This window comes from Schistocerca cancellata, chromosome 2 (genome assembly GCF_023864275.1).
Source record: "Schistocerca cancellata isolate TAMUIC-IGC-003103 chromosome 2, iqSchCanc2.1, whole genome shotgun sequence".
NCBI lineage: Eukaryota > Metazoa > Arthropoda > Insecta > Orthoptera > Acrididae > Schistocerca > Schistocerca cancellata.
This window is the reverse complement of record NC_064627.1, coordinates 162,291,450-162,314,189: the sequence shown is the minus strand read 5'-3', so window position 1 is coordinate 162,314,189 and position 22,740 is coordinate 162,291,450. Positions and strand designations below refer to the sequence as shown.

Genomic DNA, 22,740 nt, shown 5'->3' with positions numbered 1-22,740 from the left:
AGACGTTATCCATATATGCCTCTGAATGTATTTACAAAAATACATTGTGCTATGACAAATAGTTTAAGAGATATGACGTCATGACTAGTGAGATGCGTGAAAAAATGCCGCATCATGCATGAAGTTTTAATACATCTATTGTTTACTACTGAAGACACTCCTACAGTCGTGTCAACTTGAGGAAAAATCCATGACACGTGGCAGGCTTTTTTCAGCTTTCAACTGCGAATCGCAAACGGCTGGAGCTGGAAACAACAGCCGTCTATAGAGCTATCAAGAGGCGTTGCCATAGAGATGTTTACGAAATCGCGTAGTGGATACGCGAATCAGCTGTACTTACACATTTGTATATTATGCATATTTCCTTGCACGACTGTTTCATAATTTCAAGCGTGTTTTCATGAATATGTCGAGAGGAAATTTTTGTATAATTACGGTAGTACTACTGAGTTCATTTTTTTTATTTCGGTTACTAATAGAAAATTAGCAAAATGTATACCCGAGCAATGCCGGGGTTGTCAACTAGTGTATCAAGAAAATATTGTTCATCATTCCAAACTCCAGAAAAGAGCCATAGGAATAATAACTAAAAATACTAGTCGAGCTCATTGTAAAGATCTGTTCAAAACTCTGGGGATTTTAACTATTCCATGTGAATACATTTACCAGTCAGGAGTACACATCAAAAATAACACTGGTAATTAATGCACTAATAGCTCTGTCCATGACCATGCAACAAGAGAGAGACTCAACTTACACTTACATCTACATCTACATCTACTTCCATACTCCGCAAACCACCTGACGGTGTGTGGCGGAGGGTACCTTGAGTACCTCTATCGGGTCTCCCTTCTATTCCAGTCTTGTATTGTTCGCGGAAAGACGGATTGTAGGTATGCCTCTGTGTGGGCTCTAATCTCTCTAAAACTGGTTCAATTGGCTCTGAGCACTATGGGACTTAACTTCTGAGGTCATCAGTCTCCTAGAACTTAGAACTATTTAAACCTAACTAACCTAAGGACATCACACACATCCATGCCCGAGCCAGGATTCGAACCTGCGACCGTAGCGTTCCAGACTGTAGCGCCTAGAAACGCTCGGCCACCCCGATCGGCCTAATCTCTCTGATTTTATCCTCATGGTCTCCTCGCGAGATATACGTAGGAGGGAGCAATATACTGCTTGACTCCTCGGTAAAGGTATGTTCTCGAAACTTTAACAAACGCCCGTACCGAGCTACTGAGCGTCTCTCCTGCAGAGTCTTCCACTGGAGTTTATCTATCATCTCCGTAACGCTTTCGCAATTGGTAAATGATCCTGTAACGAAGCGTGCTGCTCTCTGTTGGATCTTCTCTATCTCTTCTACCAACATTATCTGGTACGGATCCCACACAGCTGAGCAGTATTCAAGCAGTGGGCGAACAAGCGTACTGTAACCTACTTCCTTTGTTTTCGGATTGCATTTCCTTAGGATTCTTCCAATTAATCTCAGTTTGGCATCTGCTTTACCGACGATCAATTTTATATGATCATTCCATTTTAAATCACTCCTAAAGCGTAATCCCAGATAATTTATGGAATTAACTGCTTCCAATTGCTGACCTGCTATATTGTACCTAAATGATAAGAGATCTTTCTTTCTATGTATTCGCAGCACATTACACTTGTCTACAGTGAGATTCAATTGCCATTCCCTGCACCATGCGTCAATTCGCTGCAGATCCTCCTGCATTTCAGTACAATTTTCCATCGTTACAACCTCTCGATATACCACAGCATCATCCGCAAAAAGCCTCAGTGAACTTCCGATGTCATCCACAAGGTCATTTATGTATATTGTGAATAGCAATGGTCCTACGACACTCCCCAGCGGCACACCTGAAATCACTCTTACTTCGGAAGACTTCACTCCATTGAGAATGACATGCTGCGTTCTGTTATCTAGGAACTCTTCAGTACAGTCACACAATTGGTCTGATAGTCCATATGCTCTTACTTTGTTCATTAAACGACTGTAGGGAACTGTATCGAACACCTTGTGGAAGTCAAGAAACACGGCATCTACCTGGGAACCCGTGTCTATGGCCCTCTGAGTCTCGTGGACTAATAGCGCGAGCTGCGTTTTACACGATCGTCTTTTTCGAAACCCATGCTGGTTCCTACAGAGTAGATTTCTAGTCTCCAGAAAAGTCATTATACTCGAACATAATACGTGTTCCATAATTCTGCAACTGATAGATGTTAGAGATATAGGTCTATAGTTCTGCACATCTGTTCGACGTCCCTTCTTGAAAACGGGGATGACCTGTGCCCGTTTTCCAATCCTTTGGAACGCTACGTTCTTCTAGAGACCTACGGTACACCAATAAAGAAATATACATGAAAAATAAACATATAACTCGAAACAGCATACTCTACGAAGGAATAAAACTGCACAACAAATTACCAAAAGAGATTAAAGAAATTGCAAAAATACACTTATTTAAAAAGGTAACTAAAAGTACCTGTTATGCAATACATTTTATACGTTGAAGGTTTAGTTAGATAAAACAGAGTAGGGGTTGGATAAAAAATGTCATACAACTAAATAAATAAATAATAATAATAATAATAATGATTATAAAACATCGAACATTCCACATAACTCCTTCACTTTATGTTTTTTTCCCTTCTTCTTTCCTTTCTAGAAATACTTACCCCCAATCTATGCATGGCACAATACTAACACCTCTTCCTCTTTCTAAGCTCAACATCTCACTCATTATGGAGGGATGTTGACTCAGTTGTTCAAGATATCTAATGGGAAGTTGCGGTACAGAAATGGCCTAGAGGTCACCAGTGTGTGTGTGTGTGTGTGTGTGTGTGTGTGTGTGTGTGTGTGTGTGTGTGTGTGTAGTGAGTGAGTGAACTGTTATGAAACAATGTGTGTATAGTGTGTGCAGTGACTGATAGTGAGATATGAATGAACAGTGTGGCATTACATTATTGAATAAGTTATTTCTAAAAAAGTATTGAATACCAGGAGTAAATCTAATGATTGTCTCTAACTAGAAGTCTGTAAATAGATGTGTATGCGAATTAGCTTATTTTAAATTGATCTAAAATTGTAAATACTTTGACATATCCTTGTAAACAGAGATCTACGGATGAATAAAGCTACTACTACCACTACTACTACTACTACTACGACGACGACGACATTAACCAGCACGATTGTCTTTCTTGTAAGCTTGTTCTTTACCAAGTTACTGCTTTTTTAAATAGCACCCTATACTTTTTTTATTCAGTTGCCTGGTTCCTCTCCTCAAGACCCGTTCAGAATCATATCACAGCGCAACATCTATGCAAACATGACGTTATTAAAACGGCAAGTGGCTTAGACGCTCCTGTCCTTGCACACAGCGCTCGTCCACATGCTGCAGTTGACACAACAGACAAATGAAATACAAGGAAAGTAGAAACTTACATTCTCCGTTTCTACCATCTCTTCGTTTGTATACATTGTACTCACACAACCCTCCAACTCAACGCTGTTGATTGAATGACCAGAAAGCATTTTTCTTGCGTTCTCATTTGTTCACTGTCAACTCCAGGCTGGAGGTGCCGTAAACCGGCTTCAGCGTACCTAATAGCTACACCACGAACAACCAGACGTCGCCATTAAACAGTATGTTACAGAATATCATCTTAGCAGCTTACACATTCATCTGAAAAGCTTGACAGAAATTTTAGTCAAGTCAGTCAACGACTATACGTCCTCAGTGTCGCTGACATTTAAGGTAATACGCTTATGTCCCGTTTGTTTGTGACAGGCTAATTCTCGGCTTCATATTTCACAAATTCTGAAACACTTTTATTTTTGATTTTGTTTTCCTCGTGTACGCGTGATGATGGCTGGGCTGGACTGCAAAGCCGAAACCAGCCATCTGTGCTACTAAATTAAAGTGTAACCAAGATTAACGCTACATGGATTTGCTTACACTGGTCGACAAAAAGGATGAAGCACACAGGAGGCGGGGAGGAAACGAAATGATACTTCGCAGTATGAGACGGTGCGTGATGTTATTTCAGTTATGGCAAACTCGAATCAAGTATAGAAAGAACTTGGCAGCATGAGCCCACTTAAACGACGTTGAAGCTTCCCTTCCTGCCCTTAATTCGCCCACTGATTCGGTTGCGAAGGGTGTCGTAAAGTAGTTGCATCCTCTCCTGGAGAAAGCTGGCCCAAAGCTGTCGTAACTGGTTCTTGATACTATGGACACTGACTCTGAGACGGAGATGGCGTCCGGGTTGGTCCCAGACATGTTACATGTTTTATCGGGGACTGATCTGGGGATCTTGCTGGCCACGGTGGCATCTCAACATCACGGAGGCAGTTCACTTTTTTTCTGTTTTTCTGTTTGCGTCACCAATCTTCTGGCTGGTTTGATGCGATCCGATGAGAAATTCCTCTCCTAAGCAAACCTTTGCAACTCAGAGTAGCAACTGCAACCTACCACATAAATTATTTAGTGAATGTATTCCAATTTCTGTCTTTCTCTACAGTTTTTACCGTCTACAGTTCCCTCTAGTACTATGGAAGTTGTTCCCTGAGGTATTAACAGATGTACGAACTTCCAGCATGCTGCAGTAGCTGTGGATCAGCAACTTCTGTTAATCAATACAACGAAAAACAGGTCAAAAGTTGCTAATTTTTTTTTATGCACTTGATGACTAGTTTCAGGTCGAGACCCATTTTCAGATCATCGTAGCATAGTCGTAAACGCTATTTCCGAAAGCCATGGTTTTCACATCTCCGGAAATATCATTTTTTACTATTTTACGATGATTTGACTGTAAGTCTCGGCCCGAAACAAGTCATCGCTTAAATAAAAGGAGTAAAATTTGCATCTTTGGATTGGTTTTTCGTTATACTGGTCCTAAAAGATGTCCTATCAACTTGTCCCTTTTCTCGTATGTGTTATCCATGCATTTCTTTCCCCGCCGATTCTGCGAAGAACCTCCTTATTCCTCATCTTATCAGCACACTTAATTTCCAACATTCTTCTGTAGCACACTTCTCAAATGCTTCGATTCTGTTCTGTTCCTGTTTTCCCACAGTCCATGTTTCAGTAGCGTACAATGATGTGCTCCAAACGTGCATCATCATATATTTCTTCCTCCAATTAAAGCCAATGTTTGATACTAGTAGACTTCTCTTGGCCAGGAATGCCCTTTTTGCCACTTTTGTTCTGCTTTTTATGTCCTACTTTCTTCGTCCATCACTGGTTGTTTTTCTGCCCAGGTTTCAGAATTCCTTAACTTTGTGTACTTCGTGATCTCCAGTCCTGATGTTCAGTTGCTCGGTGTTCCCCATTTCTGCTATTTCTCATTACTTTCGTCTTTCTTCGATTTACTCTCAGTCCACATTCTGGACTCATTACACACTCCATTTCATTCAACCAATTCTGTAACTCTCCTTCATTTTCACCAAGGATAGGAATGTCATGAATGAATCTTATCATTGGTATCCTTCCATCTTGAGTATTAATTCTACGCTTGAACCTTTCTTTTACATCCGTTATTGCTTCTTCGATGTATAAACTGACCAGTAGTGGCGAAACAACGATGATTTACATCCTGTTTAATCGGAGCTCTTCGTTTCTTGGTCTTCCATTCTTATTGTTCCGTCTGGCTTCTTGTAAATATTGTGTATTACCCTCTTTCCCTATAACTAACCCTTATTTTTCTTAGAATCCCGAACACCTTGTACATATATATATTATCGCACGCTTTTTCTGGGTCGATTATTTCTATGAACATGTCTTGATTTTTCCTTAGCCTTTGTTCCATTATCAACCACATCGTCAGAATTGCCTCTCTGGTGCCTTTACCTTTCCTCAATGCATAATGATACTGAATTTTCTTTTCCATCTTTCTGTATATTATTCTTGTCAGCAGCCTAGATGCATGAGCCGTTAAGACGACTGTGCAGTAGTTGTCGCATTTATCTGAGCTTGATATCTTCGGGGTTGTGTGGATGATGCGCGGTGCGCCGCCTGTCTCATAGGGAAGAGTGCTCTATTGTTGAAATATGGCACCACCATGCTCTGGCATGAGAGGTAACACACGAAGACGCAGGGTGTGCGTGACGCACGGCTGTGCCATCACAGCTCCCTCAGTCACACTACCTGTAGTGATAACCGATGGTTCCCCACAAGATTAAGCCAGGAGTAACATCGCTGTGCCTCTCCTGAACATTGGGAGAATGGGACCTCTCGCTAGGGCACCACCATACTGGTCGATATCGGTCATTCGTGGCAGTACAGAACTACAATTCATCGCTCAACACGATGCGCTGTCATTCCTCATTAGTCCATACTCCCCGGTCACGCATACCTTTTTCTTGTGGTGCTAAGGCCAGTCTACGTTTCAGACAGTAATTCCCTTGTCTGGCTGCTGCAATGGTGAGGAACTGAACAGAATTTTGCAGGGAGTCTATTGTTTCTTCTCGTATGGAGGGTGCGGGTGCGAAGGAGTTAGGATGTGCTTAGTGCGTGCAGTGTCGACTTGGTCGACCGAAACCTTGACAGCGAGTATGCCTGCCCTTACGTTCCCCTGCTGTCCAACATCGCGCCACCGTTATGCAAATGCCCCACAAATCTTGATACTCCACGATTCGAACCAGGTGGCCAAATGCAGACCCACAATGGTGGCACTTTGAAACTACGTCAGGTGTTGATAGCACTGTCTCACACGAGCATGCGTCATCTTCGTGCGCTTCAGAGTCATCACTCAGCGTCTGACGCTGTTCGCGCCATTTACCTCTATCAGGCCTAGTAACAACATTAGATCCAAATAAAGTTAATGCACTCTGGCGGCTGTTCTACCAGACACAGAGAACTGCACCTCTAATCATTTACGTACCTGTCGATGGAGTTTGCATGTACGAAGTTACATTGTCATACGATTGTGCGCTCTTCGCGCTTCATGTTTTTGTCAGGTAGTGAACCGTGCTGCGGCCCACGTTGGTGCTGTTTGTAGGTTTCCGCCCTCAGTTGGAGGCCAGCCGGCCGCGGTGGTCTAGCGGTTCTAGGCGCTCAGTCCGGAGCCGCGCGACTGCTACGGTCGCAAGTTCGAATCCTGCCTCGGGCATGGATGTGTGTGATGTCCTTAGGTTAGTTGGGTTTAAGTAGTTCTAAGTTCTAGGGGACTGATGACCATAGATGTTAAGTCCCATAGTGCTTAGAGCCATTAGAGCCATTTGGAGGCCAGACGGTATCGTTTCGTTGGCATGGTTGCGGTTGCTTGTCTTCTTCTCGTGTTGACTGGTGCCACTCGGTTTCGCAAGCGGTGCCTGTCCGCTAGTGGTAGCAGCGGCGGTTATAGATATGTAGTAACTATTGCCCTATCTTTGGGGCGACGTCGTTGTTTTTCCGGGTCGTGTGAGTGTGAGAGTTCGGTTGGGGACTCAGGAGAAGGTAGGCTCGCGCAGTGCCAAAACACGCCGGGACCGCTGGTGGTACGCATGGATTGCCGGATGGAAGGTCTGTGGTCACGAGGGTGCACGACCTCGTCGTAAACCGTATCCAGCAAGCCTTAAGAGGAGTGCATTTCAATCCAAGTAGAGAAACCTCCACCATTGTGATATCTCGCGATTCTCCCGTGACTTGGGTTCGTGTTGCTGCTCGTAGTGTCGCCGAGGAGAAGAGCAGCGAGTGAAGTGCTTGGGGAAGACGGATCTGATTAGCATTTCTCGACTTCTTACTATTATTTACTGCGTTCAACTTGTTGCAATTGTTAAGTTCAACCAGCGGAAATTTTTCTTGCCTGGTGGCCGCTACCGCCGCAGTTACCTGCCCTGGGGGTAGGTGTATGTAATAGCAGTGCACGTTTCCTCACCCTGCCACTGCTGTCCGGTAGGGCGCGTAGTTTTGACAGTCTTCTTGATGGTAGGCCGGTTGTTCATTCCTTCATTAATAATGTGGTGTCACCGCCAGACACCACACTTGCTAGGTGGTAGCCTTTAAATCGGCCGCGGTCCGTTAGTATATGTCGGACCCGCGTGCCGCCACTATCAGTGATTGCAGACCGAGCGCCACCATACGGCAGGTCTAGAGAGACTTCCTAGCACTCGCCCCAGTTGTACAACCGACTTTGCTAGCGATGGTTCACTGACAAAATACGCTCTCATTTGCCGAGACGATAGTTAGTATAGCCTTCAGCTACGTCATTTGCTACGACCTAGCAAGGCGCCAGTACCAGTTACTATTGATACTGTAATCATGTACCGACAAGAGCGACGCTCATCATTAATGGATTAAAGTTAAATATTCCACCATCTACGTCCGTTTTTCTAAAGTCCTTGTTTTTCCTTGTCCTGTTCCAGACCTCACGCCAGCCTGCGTGAGCTAAAACGCGTGCCTTTCGGCTTCCTCTAGTACCCGATGTTGGCTCTCCTGCCAACCCACAACAAATAACGTGTCGTATTTTTTTTATTTATTGTTGAGTCTGGAGTCACTGGTTTAAAATAAATCTTTTGTAACTGTAAAAGGCAACCAATAGTGACTGATTACGGCCCCGTCCACAATCGTAACCGAATCCTGCCTTCCATTGACTACCAGGTCACACGCAGCGTAAAGTAATTATTGACTTTTGGCGTGTGGAATTCACTGTGCAGCGAGCTTTCTCTTAATCTTTTCAGATGAATGAATGAGCCGCGTAGGGTTACGGCTCCTGCACGACCGCTGGCGCAGGGCGCGGACTGACCTCGTATAGTGTTGGCGGCGGAGACAAGCAGGCCCTCCAGCGACCTGGAGTTGTGGTGCAGCAGCGCCTGGAAGTCCCTGCGCACCAGCCGCTGGAGCGCCGCCTCCATCTCCAGGGTGCAGCACGACGCCTCGGACACGCACACGGTCAGCTCGCGGCCTGCAACAACAGGTGGGTCCAGTGTAAGATATAGTAAAGTGCTTATGCTGTACGGCCATATTTAACACTGGCTACACATATTCAAGAAGAATATAATAATTCCAATCCCAAGAAAGCAGGTGTTGACAGATGTGAAAATTACCGAACAATTAGTTTAAGAAGCCACAGCTGCAAGATACTAACACGAATTCTTTACAGACGAATGGAAAAACTAGTAGAAGCCGACCTCGGCGAAGATCAGTTTGGATTCCGTAGAAACACTGGAACACGTGAGGCAATACTGACCTTACGACGTATCTTAGAAGAAAGATTAAGGAAAGACAAACCTACGTTTCTAACATTTGTAGACTTAGAGAAAGCTTTTGACAATGTTGACTGGAATACTCTCTTTCAAATTCTAAAGGTGGCAGGGGTAAAATACAGGGAGCGAAAGGCTATTTACAATTTGTACAGAAACCAGATGGCAGTTATATGAGTCGAGGGACATGAAAGGGAAGCAGAGGTTGGGAAGGGAGTAAGACAGGGTTGTAGCCTCTCCCCGATGTTATTAAATCTGTATATTGAGCAAGAGGTAAAGGAAACAAAAGAAAAATTCGGAGTAGGTATTAAAATCCATGGAGAAGAAATAAAAACTTTGAGGTTTGCCGATGACATTGTAATTCTGTCGGAGACAGCAAAGGACTTGGAAGAGCAATTGAATGGAATGGACAGTGTCTTGAAAGGAGGATATAAGATGAACATCAACAAAAGAAAAACGAGGATAATGGAATGTAGTCGAATTAAGTCGGGTGATGCTGAGGGAATTAGATTAGGAGATGAGACACTTAAAGTAGTAAAGGAGTTTTGCTATTTGGGGAGCAAAATAACTGATGATGGTCGAAGTAGAGATGATATAAAATGTAGACTGGCAATGGCTAGGAAAGCGTTTCTGAAGAAGAGAAATTTGTTAACATCGAGTCCGCAGCTCGTGGTCGTGCGGTAGCGTTCTCGCTTCCCACGCCCGGGTTCCCGGATTCGATTCCCGGAGGGGTCAGGGAATTTCTCTGCCTCGTGATGACTGGGTGTTGTCTGCTGTCCTTAGGTTAGTTAGGTTTAAGTAGTTATAAGCTCTAGGGGACTGATGACTATAGATGTTAAGTCCCATAGTGCTCAGAGCCATTTGAACCATTTTTGTTAACATCGAGTATAGATTTAAGTGTCAGGAAGTCATTTCTGAAAGTATTTGTATGGAGTGTAGCAATGTATGGAAGTGAAACATGGACGATAAATAGTTTGGACAAGAAGATAATGGAAGCTTTCGAAATGTGGTGCTACAGAAGAATGCTGAAGATTAGATGGGTAGACCACATAACTAATGAGGAAGTACTGAATAGGATTGGGGAGAAGAGAAGTTTGCGACACAACTTGACCAGAAGAAGGGATCGGTTGGTAGGACATGTTCTGAGGCATCAAGGGATCATCAATTTAGTATTGGAGGGCAGCGTGGAGGGTAAAAATCGTAGAGGGAGACCAAGAGATGAATACTCGAAGCAGATTCAGAAGGATGTAGGTTGCAGTAGGTACTGGGAGATGAAGAAGCTTGCACAGGATAGAGTAGCATGGAGAGCTGCATCAAACCAGTCTCAGGACTGAATACCACAATAACAACAACAACACATACCGGGTGATCAAAAAGTCAGCACAAATTTGAAAACTTAATAAACCACTGAATAATGTAGATAGAGAGGCAAAAATTTACACACATGCTTGGAATGACATGGTGTTTTATTAGAAACAAAAAAAAACACACAAAGTATTGCTAGACGCGTGAAAGATGTCTTGCGCGCGTGATGATCGTGTGCTCAGCTGCCACTTTCGTCATCCTTGGCCTCCCAGGTCCCCAGACCTCCGTCCGTGCGACTATTGGCTTTGGGGTTACCTAAAGTCGCAAGTGTATCGTGATCGACCGACATCTCTAGGGTGGCTGAAAGACAATATCCGACGCCAATGCCTCACCATAACTCTGGATATGCTTTACAGTGCTGTTCACAACATTATTCAAATGGTTCAAATGGCTCTGAGTACTATGGGACTTAACATCTGTGGTCATCAGTCCCCTAGAACGTAGAACTACTTAAGCCTAACTAACCTAAGGACATCACACACATCCATGCCCGAGGCAGGATTCGAACCTGCGACCGTAGCGGTTATGCGGTTCCACACTGTAGCGCCGAGAACCGCACGGCCACACCGGCCGGAAAACGTTATTCCTCGACTACAGCTATTGTTGAGGAATGATGGTGGACATATTGAGCATTTCCTGTAAAGAACATCATCTTTGCATTGTCTTACTTTTTTATGCTAATTATTTTTATTCTGATCAGATGATGCGCCGTCTGTCGGACATTTTTTGAACATTTCTATTTTTTGGTTCTAATAAAACCCCATGTCATTCCAAGCATGTGTGTCAATTTTTACCTTTCTATCTACATTATTCCGTGATTTATTCAGTTTTCAAATTTATACTGACTTTTTGATCACCCGGTACGTCAACTGAAGTCGTATTAACTGACTAACACACACAGTTGACACTAAAATTTCTACACCAGGACGGTTAACGAAATTTTGGTTCACACAATGAAGGTTTTCACGAATGGATGCCTTGGCTGTTGGCACATCTTACGGGTTGTGTGGTCCTCGTTCATCTGCGCCTGCCGTCCGAGGGCAATGTTTCGTCCCAAGATGCGTTACACATCTTCAAATGCGCTCGCTGTTCTGTTGAGTCTTGCTGAATGATGAGTCGGACGTTGAAGACAGACATAAACAGCGTAAAAAGGGGGTGTGGTCGAAGTTTACGCGTGATGGCGAAAGATAACCCTTGTTAGAGATAAGAAGCAAAGATTCCCGAAACCAAAATTTTATCTAAAATGACAAACTATTATCCACAGCTAGTCAGAGAAGCCATCGAAACATATAACCACGTGGTTAATTTTAACAGAAATGAGAATGCCATGTGGCTTAGTGATATGTGGACAGTTGCTCTGCATAATCGATGGGCCAGTTTTATGTTTGACAGCCGGTCGTTGTGGCCGAGCGGTTCTGGGCGCTTCAGTCCGGAACCGCGCTGCTGCTACGGTCGTAGGTTCGAATCCTGCCTCGGGCATGGATGTGTGTGATGTCCTTAGGTTAGTTAGGTTTAAGTAGTTCTAAGTCAAGGGGACTGATGACCCCAGATATTAAGTCCCATAGTGCTTAGAGCCATTTGAACCATTTTTGAGCCGGCCGGAGTAACCGAGCGGTTCTAGGCGCTTCAGTCTGGAACCGCGCGACCGCTATGGTCGCAGGTTCGAATCCTGCCTCGGGCTAGGATGTGTCTGATGTCCTTAGGTTAGTTAGGTTTAAGTAGTTCTAAGTTCTAGGGGCTGATGTCATCAGATGTTAAGTCCCATAGTGCTCAGAACCATTTGAACATTTGAACAACCGTTTTTGATATTTAGGTTGCGTCCATAGTTCTTGTGCATTTCATCTTTGGATTTTCATTCTATATGCTTTATCAGTTTATAAGTTCAATTAAATTTTCTACGTGGTGTTCGGTTTCAGGACCGTTTGCTCGTTTGAAATATTCTGCAGCTACTTTATCTTGCTACGGTCATAAATATTAAGCGCTGTCCACTGGGGCATTTGTAAGTGTATAAAACCGTTTCAGTTTACGCCTGAATGTAAATAAACGCTCATTAGCTTGTTTTTGCTACATGTAAAGTGGCGCTAAATATTAAAATATTGCTTTGTGTCGCTGGTACGTACAACATGCTGCTGGTGAAAACAATGTACGCTAGCCTTCTGAAGATCGGCATGATAACCCGAACCCGGCTAAGGCACTAAAATGAAGCATTTTAAAAGTATTTGTGATTGGTTGCCTTATTAACCAATAATCATTAACGACCACCAAGTTAACGAGATTCCGCATAGGGGACATAATCAAATGTGATTTTTGACTGGGAAACCCACTATGTAGTCTTTCCTTGTATACAAAACGTAGACAGGGTGAATCCTGTTTACAATGAGCGGCTGCGCTGAAATGTTAACTATTTACTTATCTAAAGCGTGTTCCGTTTGTTACATACCGCCTTCATGGTGTTGCAGTTTTAATGGTCACTAGTGTGCTTCCTCTCGAACACGATGTTAGCTATTTCAAAAGATGCAAGAGAATCCAGACACTGTAGGTAATACAAGGTGAATGGGCTGCCACCAGTGGAATGGTCTAATCAGTGACAAGAACGAACAGAAACGAAACGAAAGAGAGTAAATTCATAAATTCATAGGTTAGAATTTGGCATAAAGACGTGAAATGGTTCTCTGAAAACGACAGTCACACCAGAATACTTCAGTGGATGCACGTATCGGCAACAAACTGACATATGAAAACACGGGAACGCCCGGAGCATTCCAACAAAACTTGATAATTATGTTAATTACTATTTGAAAAATACGCTATTGCGATAAAATACACCAAGTACCCCTGGTTATGAGGGCAGGTCTAAGGACGTGGGTGAGGGGACTCGTGAGGAAGAAATTTCTGTCAAGTACTGTCATCAAAGTGTGTCATATAAGGCATAAAGCGCACGAATGATAGTAGCTGGTAGATCATTAACATTAACACACTATTAAAACACAGATCTCACCATCTCACCATCGCTACACTAGCTCTTATTTATTGTCACATACCACATACACAATGAATCTATGTACTCGAAATTTTATTCAGTGTACGGAGAAAATCACCGAAAAACCATCTCGACTAGGAAAAGAGGGTGGGCGGGGAGGTGGGGGGGGGGGCAAGAAGGAAACAAATTGACATATTGTCCGTGAATCCCAATACTCAGTATGAAAATACCTTTAGCAATTAAGTCTTAGTAACATACGGTTAATCAGAATCACTGATCTGTCTTCTACGACTCTACAGACGTAATAATTCGTTCGAGCTCTGAAATGATTCATTATTGTTACTTAGATTCTGAGAGAATTTTATTATCAGTTAATTGATTACTGGTGCAAATATCTGAAACCTCGTATGTTACGCAGATTAAAGAAACACCAGAGAACATTGGTTTAAATAAAAAATGACAACAGAAAGATATTTGAGATATACAGAGTAAATGAGACCTTTGAGAATACGTAACTGAATTGAGCGAAAATATATAAAGGCTCCTTTTCATAACAGCATGACAATGTGAGAAATAAACTAGCAAGTAGAGTTACCGTAACAGCACTACATCCGCTCTGTAAAGGCACTTACAGACAAAACTTTCACTTTACAAGAACCTGAGTTTAACTACTTTTTGTAAACTTATCACTTTATCGATTCAAGGGAACGTACATCAGACATTTCTGCAGAGAGGAACGTTATATTTCAGAAGATAGTTTGACTTCTTAGTACATTCAGTGTCGTTAGTAATGCTGCTGCCAATGTCATTAGTCAATTATGCGAATGTATTCGCCTTTAGACTTCGGCGAATGCTATTTTTAAATGGTTAAACGTAGCTATGGAAAATACTCTGACTCTCAAAGTGAAATAACGTCTAAAACGTAACCTGAATCCACCCCGAATGTTCGCTAACGAAAGCTCTCACCATCAATAGTGGAACGTTCACACGTGTGATGCAAATGCGGAACTCTGTAACGCAGAAAAAAATTAAGACCGAGGCACGATATGAATAGTAGAAACGCGGGCGACATTAATGAGTCGGTGCACTTTACAACGCACACGTTTAACCGCAACATTAAAATTTAATTTCGTCATAAAACGGAGTGAATGATGCTACAAAAAACGACAGAATATCTTTAGCCCTTCAGCAAAATAATTTCGCTTTAATATCGCTTAATTGCCTTAGTGCCGAATTAACGCAAATCCTCGTGTAAACCAACGCAAAGTCGAAACATATAACAGAATCAGAAGAGCCGCACGACCGTTCTCGCAATTAACGAACTTCTGCCTGATGAAAATACAGACACGCTTGTTTCAAAGGACGCGCGTTCTGCTTTTTTACAGGCATTGGAGGGTGTTATCATCATCGTCGTCACCACCACTACCACCACCACAACCGGCATTACCATTGACATTCGTCTGCATTCGCGGCGACAGCCAGAAGTCGCTCGCTCTAAGGCTCGATGCTCACGAGCGATTTATAATCGCAGCGTCATTCCGAGTGCGTTTAGCAGTACATGTGAAGCAATGAAGGCACCCGCACCAAGACAGTGAAGCACGTCGCGGCGACAGAATTGTACTTGGCATCCACTGCTGCTTCGCAGAGATCATGGAGATCGCCGCCAAGCAGCAGTCCTTCTGCGAGTATACGCACCACCAACTAGAGAGAGGTGGTGGTGGTGTACGGCACTGCATGCGTACTCGCAACCCTACCTATGGCTGCCGCGAGCCTGTCATAGAAACAGCCTGTTTGGATGCGGAATTGTTTGTTAATAATGTGAAGAGATGTCCTGAAATACGGAACGTGTCTCGCAGAAAGTACCGTGAAGAAGACAGCCGCATAGTGTATGAGAAGTGCTATGAGAGTATTGCTGCGCAGCTTTACGAGGTGCATTCAAGTTCTAAGGCCTCCGATTTTTTTTCTAATTAACTACTCAGCCGGAATCGATGAAACTGGCGTTACTTCTCGACGTAATCGCCCTACAGACGTACACATTTTTCACAACGCTGACGCCATGATTCCATGACATCGGCGAAGGCTTCTTCAGGAGTCTGTTTTGACCACTGGAAAATCGCTGAGGCTATAGCAGCACGCTGGTGAATGTGCGGCCACGGAGACTGTCTTTCATTGTTGGAAAAAGCCAAAAGTCACTAGGAGCCAGGTCAGGTGAGTAGGGAACATGAGGAATCACTTCAAAGTTGTTATTACGAAGAAACTGTTGCGTAACGTTAGCTCGATGTGCGGGTGCGTTGTCTTGGTGAAACAGCACACGCGCAGCCCTTCCCGGACGTTTTTGTTGCACTGCAGGAAGGAATTTGTTCTTCAAAACATTTTCGTAGGATGCGCCTGTTACCGTAGTGCCCTTTGGAACGCAATGGGTAAGGATTACGCCCTCGCTGTCCCAGAACATGGACACCATCATTTTTTTCAGCACTGGCGGTTGCCCGAAATCTTTTTGGTGGCGGTGAATCTGTGCGCTTCCATTGAGCTGACTGGCGCTTTGTTTCTGGATTGAAAAATGGCATCCACATCTCATCCATTGTCACAACCGACGAAAAGAAAGTCCCATTCATGCTGTCGTTGGGCGTCAACATTGCTCGGCAACATGCCACACGGGCAGCCACGTGGTCGTCCGTCAGCATTCGTGGCACCCACCTGGATGACAATTTTCGCATTTTCAGGTCGTCATGCAGGATTGTGTGCACAGAACCCACAGAAATGCCAACTCTGGAGGCGATCTGTTCAACAGTCATTCGGCGATCTCCCAAAACAATTCTCTCCACTTTCTCGATCATGTCGTCAGACCGGCTTGTGCGAGCCCGAGGTTGTTTCGGTTTGTTGTCACACGACGTTCTGCCTTCATTAAACTGTCGCACCCACGAACGCACTTTCGACACATCCATAACTCCATCACTTCATGTCTCCTTCAACTGTCGATGAATTTCAATTGGTTTCACACCACGCAAATTTAGAAAACGAATGATTGCACGGTGTTCAAGTAAGGAAAACGTCGCCATTTTAAGTATTTAAAACAGTTCTCATTCTCGCCGCTGGCGGTAAAATTCCATCTGCCGTACGGTGCTGCCATCTCTGGGACGTATTGACAATGAACACGGCCTCATTTTAAAACAATGCGCATGTTTCTATCTCTTTCCAGTCCGGAGAAAAAAAATCGGAGGCCTTAGAACTTGAATGCACCTCGTATTTTCATCTTCTCTTAAATCTAGAGAGAGTATCATGAACACCCCTTTCAGTAGACATCAAGTAACAAATGGGAGAGTATAAAATCTCCTGTTGCATTTATTAATGTATAAGGGCAGACGAATGAACGAGACATATGGGGAAAAAGTAAGTAAACTGTTCATTATTTCAAAAGTAATCGCCGCAGATGTTAATACGTGTACATTTACCCCACTGTGAGACGAGACGATCATTGTCTTCACGGCAAAATATTTTCGGTTGCCTATAGAAACATGATTGTAACCACGCGTGGCACATCTTTGTCGGAAGCAAATCGACGGCCATGAAAGTCCTTCTTCATGACTCCAAAAAGACGAAAATCACAAGAGGAGAGATCGGAACTGTATGGAGATTGTGTAGGGGCTTCCCTTCGAGTCCTCCATCGGGCATGGGTATGTTTGTTGTCCTTAGTATAAGCTAGTTTGTGTGTAAGTCTAGGGACCGATGACTAGAGCAGTTTGGTCCCTTCGGAATTCACACACATTTGAACATTTGGGAGTCTTCCCAGCGAATCTTCTGCAGCTCAGTCGAAACAACCTTGACAACATTTGGGTCTTTACATAACACCCATACAGTCCCCATTTCTCCTCAAGCGATTTCTATAGCTGTGTTTCTTTCTTTGTCAGTTTTTTATTTGTGAGATTTATTAGTTTTGGGTGGATTTTGTAGTGTAGTACGCCGTTGTTTTTTTCTTTCTGGTTACTTTTGTTAGGGAGAGTTTTAATTCGCTGTATGTGTTTGTTACGTGTACACAACAGTATTCTTCGTGCAATTTGTTCAGTTTTCTATATTAAGCTGGTCATCACCGTTGTGTTTTTAATAAACATAAATAACTCGAAATGTGCATCATATAATAATCTATTAAGCATGTAATCCTTGGTCTAACATGATCTGATTTGGTTTTTTAACCATATTTCGTATACAAAGAGCCCTTGCAATGAGAAAGAAAGTAATTGATGATCAGATTAAAATAAACAATAAATCGCTGATGTTTGCCACTAGAAAAATAACGAATAGTAATGTAAAATGTAACGAGACTTAATCTTCCCCTCTTACACCTCTCTCTCTCTCTCTCTCTCTCTCTCACGCTCACTCACTCACTCACTCACACACACACACACACACACACACACACACACACATACATACAAATGAACAAATGATAAACCACACATACACAGCGACAGTTAGGAACAGTAGACACTGTAAACACACACGTTTAACACACAATAAAAAGTGCAAGTGAATTGTTGTAATAAACGTGGGCAAATAAGCGCTTAAAATACGGACAATTGGAGCATGGAGACCGAGCAAAACCCATGACCTAACAACACTGGAAATTGTAAGTAACACCAGACGATAATTTAATCATAGTGAACTTCTGCTGCAAAAGTTTCTAACCTGAAAAACAGGGCTGTAACATGAGGGAACATAACACAGTAACATACTTGTAACTACTGCACAATCCATATATTACATATACACTATGTGATCAAAAGTGGCGCCCTCCTTCGGTAATGCTGGGATTCATATGGTGTTGGACCACCCTTAGCCTTGATAACAGCTTACACTCTCCCAGGCATGCGTTCAATCAGGTGCTGGAAGGTTTCTTGGGGAATGGCACCTCATTCTTCACGGAGTGCTGCACTGAGGAGAGGTATCCATGTCTGTCGTTGAGCCCTTGCACGAAGTCGGCGTTTCACAACATCCCAAAGGAGTCCTGTACGATTCAGTTCAGGACTCTGTGCAGGCCAGTCCATTACAGGGGTGTTATTTTCTCGTAACCACTCCACCACAGGTCGTGCAGTATAAACAGGTGCTCGATCGTGTTGAAAGATGCAATCGCCATCCCCGAATTGCTCTTCAACAGTGGGAAGCAAGAAGGTGCTTACAACATCAATGTAGGCCTGTGCTGTGATATTGCCACGCGAAACAACAAGGGGTGCAAACCCCCTCCATGAAAACACCATCACACCATAATACCATATCCTCCGAATTTTACTATTGGCACTACACACGCTGGCAGATGACGTTCACCGGGCATTCACCATGCCCACACCCTGCCATCGGATCACCACACTGCGTACCGTGATTCGTCACTCCACACTACGTTATTCCACTGTTCTATCGTCCAATGCGTCTTTTGGCATTTACCGGCGTGATTTGTGTCTTACGAGCAGCCGCTCAACCATGAAATCCAAGTTTACTCACCTCCCGGTTAACTGTCGTAGTACTTCCAGTGGATCCTGATACAGTTTGGAATTCCTGTGATGGTCTGGATAGATGTTTGCCTATTACGCGTTACGACCCTCTTCAACTGTCGGTAATCTCTGTCTGTCAACAGACGAGGTCTGCCTATACGCTCTTGTGCTACAAATGTCCCTTCACGTTTCCACCTCACTATTACATCGGAAACAGTGGACCTAGGGATGTTTAGAAGTGTGTAAATCTCACGTACAGCCGTATGACACAAGTGACACCCAATCGCTTGACCACGTTTGATGTCCGTGAGTTCCGCGGAGCGCCCCATTCTGCTCTCTCAGGTGGTCTAATGGCTACTGAGGTCGCTGATATGGAGTACCTGGCAGCAGGTGGCAGCACAATGCACCTAAAATGAAAGACGTGTGTTTTAGGGGTGTCCAGATACTTTCTATCATATAGTGTATATAAACAAACATGTATTACAGGTCACTGAAGATTCTTCGTACGTAAAAGAAGGGAAAGGCGTATGGAAAAAAACAAACCGTCTTTCATTTAGTTGCAAAGGCGGAACATATCTATAAGTATCTTGTGAATGTTTGTATAATAATTTATTACGTCACAGGTTCGAATCCTGCCTCGGGCATGGATGTGTGTGATGTCCTTAGGTTAGTTAGGTTTAAGTAGTTTTAAGTTCTAGGGGACTGATGACCTCAGATGTTAAGTCCCATGGTGCTCAGAGCCATTTTATTACGTCAACCATCTCTTAGATATGTAAAAATATTTACATTAACGGATTGAGCAAATAGTTGACATCGGCGGATGTGCATAATACACAAAAAGCTTCGTACTGGCAAACAAATATAGTTAGGCACTTCCAACATCATAAAGTCATTTAAGAATTCAATGATTAGACGTATGGTCAGATGGTGAAAAACTTATCAAGTGACGATACGTACATTCATTGAACTGTAAAATGACTGTGACATTCAAAATACCTAACTATATGTGTTTGTCTGCACGAAGGTTTTTGTGTATTATGCACATTCGCCGATGTCAACTATTAACTAAAACCTGTGAAGCGAATATTTCTATATATCTAAGCGTTCGCTGACGTAATAAATTATTATAGGCATCCACAGTATTTTAATTTGACATTAAGTACTGACTTGGTGTTTTCTTGGCCTCTTATTCGCTTGCGTTGTACGTGCAAATTCAAATTAAACAGATTACAGCAAAAATCAGACTAATTCTCGTCAGTAACCCATTCAGAATCATAATCATATCATCATCAACATCATCATCGTTGCGTGCCGGAGTGGCCGAGCGGGTAAAGGCGCTACAATCTGGAACCGCACGACCGCTACGGTCGCAGGTTCGAATCCTGCCTCGGGCATGGATGTGTGTGATGTCCTTAGGTTAGTTAGGTTTAAGTAGTTCTAAGTTCTAAGGGACTTATGACCACAGCAGTTGAGTCCCATAGTGCTCAGAGCCATTTGAACCATCATCATCGTCATCTTCATCTCTATCCGAGTTTGTATTTTCTGAGTAGCTTCTTCCCTTTTGTTTCCTTGTTGTACTTCTCATCAAGGTGATTGTTGTGCTGCTGTTCGTGTACGCATGAGTTCCGAACCAATCAGTCCTATTCAATATGCTTACCAGGTACGTAGCCCCACAGTTCAGCACTGATATCCCTGTGCTCCTGATGCAGCAGCAAGAAACACGGTCCAAAATAACAAAACGCGTCCGGCAGGGTGGACAACGGTGCAGCAAACTGCGCCCGCTATGACCTTGGCGCAGCGGTCCACTGCGGCCGTGGGTGCTGACGTCGCTGTATTGTACAGTCGCCGGGCGGCCCGCCTCTCTAAATAGACCATTTAAAGTCGGAATGCCCGCCGGCGCGCTGCAAACGATCATGTCAGAGTAATTCCATCGGCACACAAACGCTGAAAAATGCTCCCAATGAAGCACGCCAGCCTCGCGTTTTGCGATACAAAAGCGTGCCTCGCTGGCTGTGTTGTGTTTGACCCTTACTCATCACTTTCTACCCTCTCGCACCGACCTGACAAAGGCTTGTGGAGGGGAGTGGGGGTATGCGACGTTTTAATGCACTGCGACAGTGTACCCTGCGGATGCTGGGATTAAAGGATCATCGTGTCACCGTGGAAACGGTGCAACATACATCAGCCGTATCCGCTTGCCTATATTACATTTTATTCAGACAGGATTACGGCTGACTGTAAATTATCTCTAACCGGCCACAGCTCTGTTTATACTTATGTTATAAATGTGACCGTTTTCTGTGACACGTCTTTATTGTACCATTAAACATTTCGATGGTTCACACCATTCTACACAGCAGTAGGCCAAGTGAGAAACAGACTTGGTGGGTATAAGGTTTTTTTTTCTTTCTTTTTTCGTTCTTAGAAAAACATCAATACAAAATTAGAACCAAATAGATGCTGCATACTGATCTTCGTTCAATGTGTTGTTCACTGTACATAAGGCGTTACATTGTTTCCTTACTTTATACATAGTTGTACCATCAGAGATGAAGGTATATTTTCATCAAGTATGTCTGGCGCTAACGCTGTTTTTTTTATGTCCAGTTGTCAGTCGCAATCCTCAAAGTGGTTCAAATGGCTCTGAGCACTATGGGACTTAACTTTTGAGGTCATCAGTTCTCTAGAACTTAGAACTACTTAAACCTAACTAACCTGCCGGCCGGTGTGGCCGTGCGGTTCTAGGCGCTTCAGATTGGAACCACCCGACCGCTATGGTCGCAGGTTCGAATCCTGCCTGGGGAATGGATGTATGTGATGTCCTTAGGTTAGTTAGGTTTAAGTAGTTCTAAGTTCTAGGGGACTGATGACCTCAGATGTTAAGTCCCATAGTGCTCAGAGGCATTTGAACCATCTTGAACCTAACTAACCTAAGGACATCACACACATTCATGACCGAGGCAGAATTCGAACCTGCGACCGTAGCGCGCAATCCTCATGATGAGATAATCAACAATACTGTATAAAGATAAATCTTTGTTTAACGTCGTTAGCAAAAACCTCGAGAAGTACTTGACCTATTGGCTTCAAATTTTTACACGATACTCTAGTGAACATTAGGATTGACACAGACTACATATTTTAATATATCTAATATATAAACAATGTACGTAATGTATAAAGAGTAAATGTTGTTACCAAATATCTTGAGAAGCTCTTGATAGATTTTATTTCAATTTTTACACAATACCCTAACAAACGTTTTTTAAAAAAAACGACAATGAACAGGGTACCTTCGAAACCTACACCTGTGCTGTCAAAATGTGCAGTTTCGACTTGTTTCTCAGTTAGTTTCAACGAAGATAGGAGGGCTTGTAAATTATTAGACAAAAAGGTTAACAAAAATTTTACGCACAGCAATGTGCTGTTTTGTTTGTTTTCCCGCCATCGGTTTCACTGAAAGCAGGAAAGCTGTATTTATGGCTTATCGGCTTATGATTAAAATACTACTACGCAACTTAAATAGGTCGAAACTTTGTAATCCTACCCATTCACAGATCAAAACTATGCGAAGTACTGTCATTGAAGCTACCATTCTCACAGATACAATAACTGGAGAGGTGTCTCTCATATCCTGTATACCAATGATCCCAACGGGTTTACCCATTCATTTTAAGCCATTTCAGTTCCCAATCAAGGGAAGCCTG

The 22,740-nt window shown here is 43.3% G+C and overlaps 1 protein-coding gene across 1 annotated transcript in view; it reads right to left on the bottom strand.

The window, feature by feature from the left end:
• LOC126152088 (glypican-5-like) overlaps nt 1–22,740 on the bottom strand; it is a 1,110,366-nt gene that overhangs the window by 1,028,618 nt on the left and 59,008 nt on the right. The window contains exon 3 of the mRNA XM_049915984.1: nt 8,749–8,954. Within this exon, the coding sequence (XP_049771941.1) occupies nt 8,749–8,954 (206 nt within the window). The remainder of the gene's footprint in view (nt 1–8,748; nt 8,955–22,740) is intronic.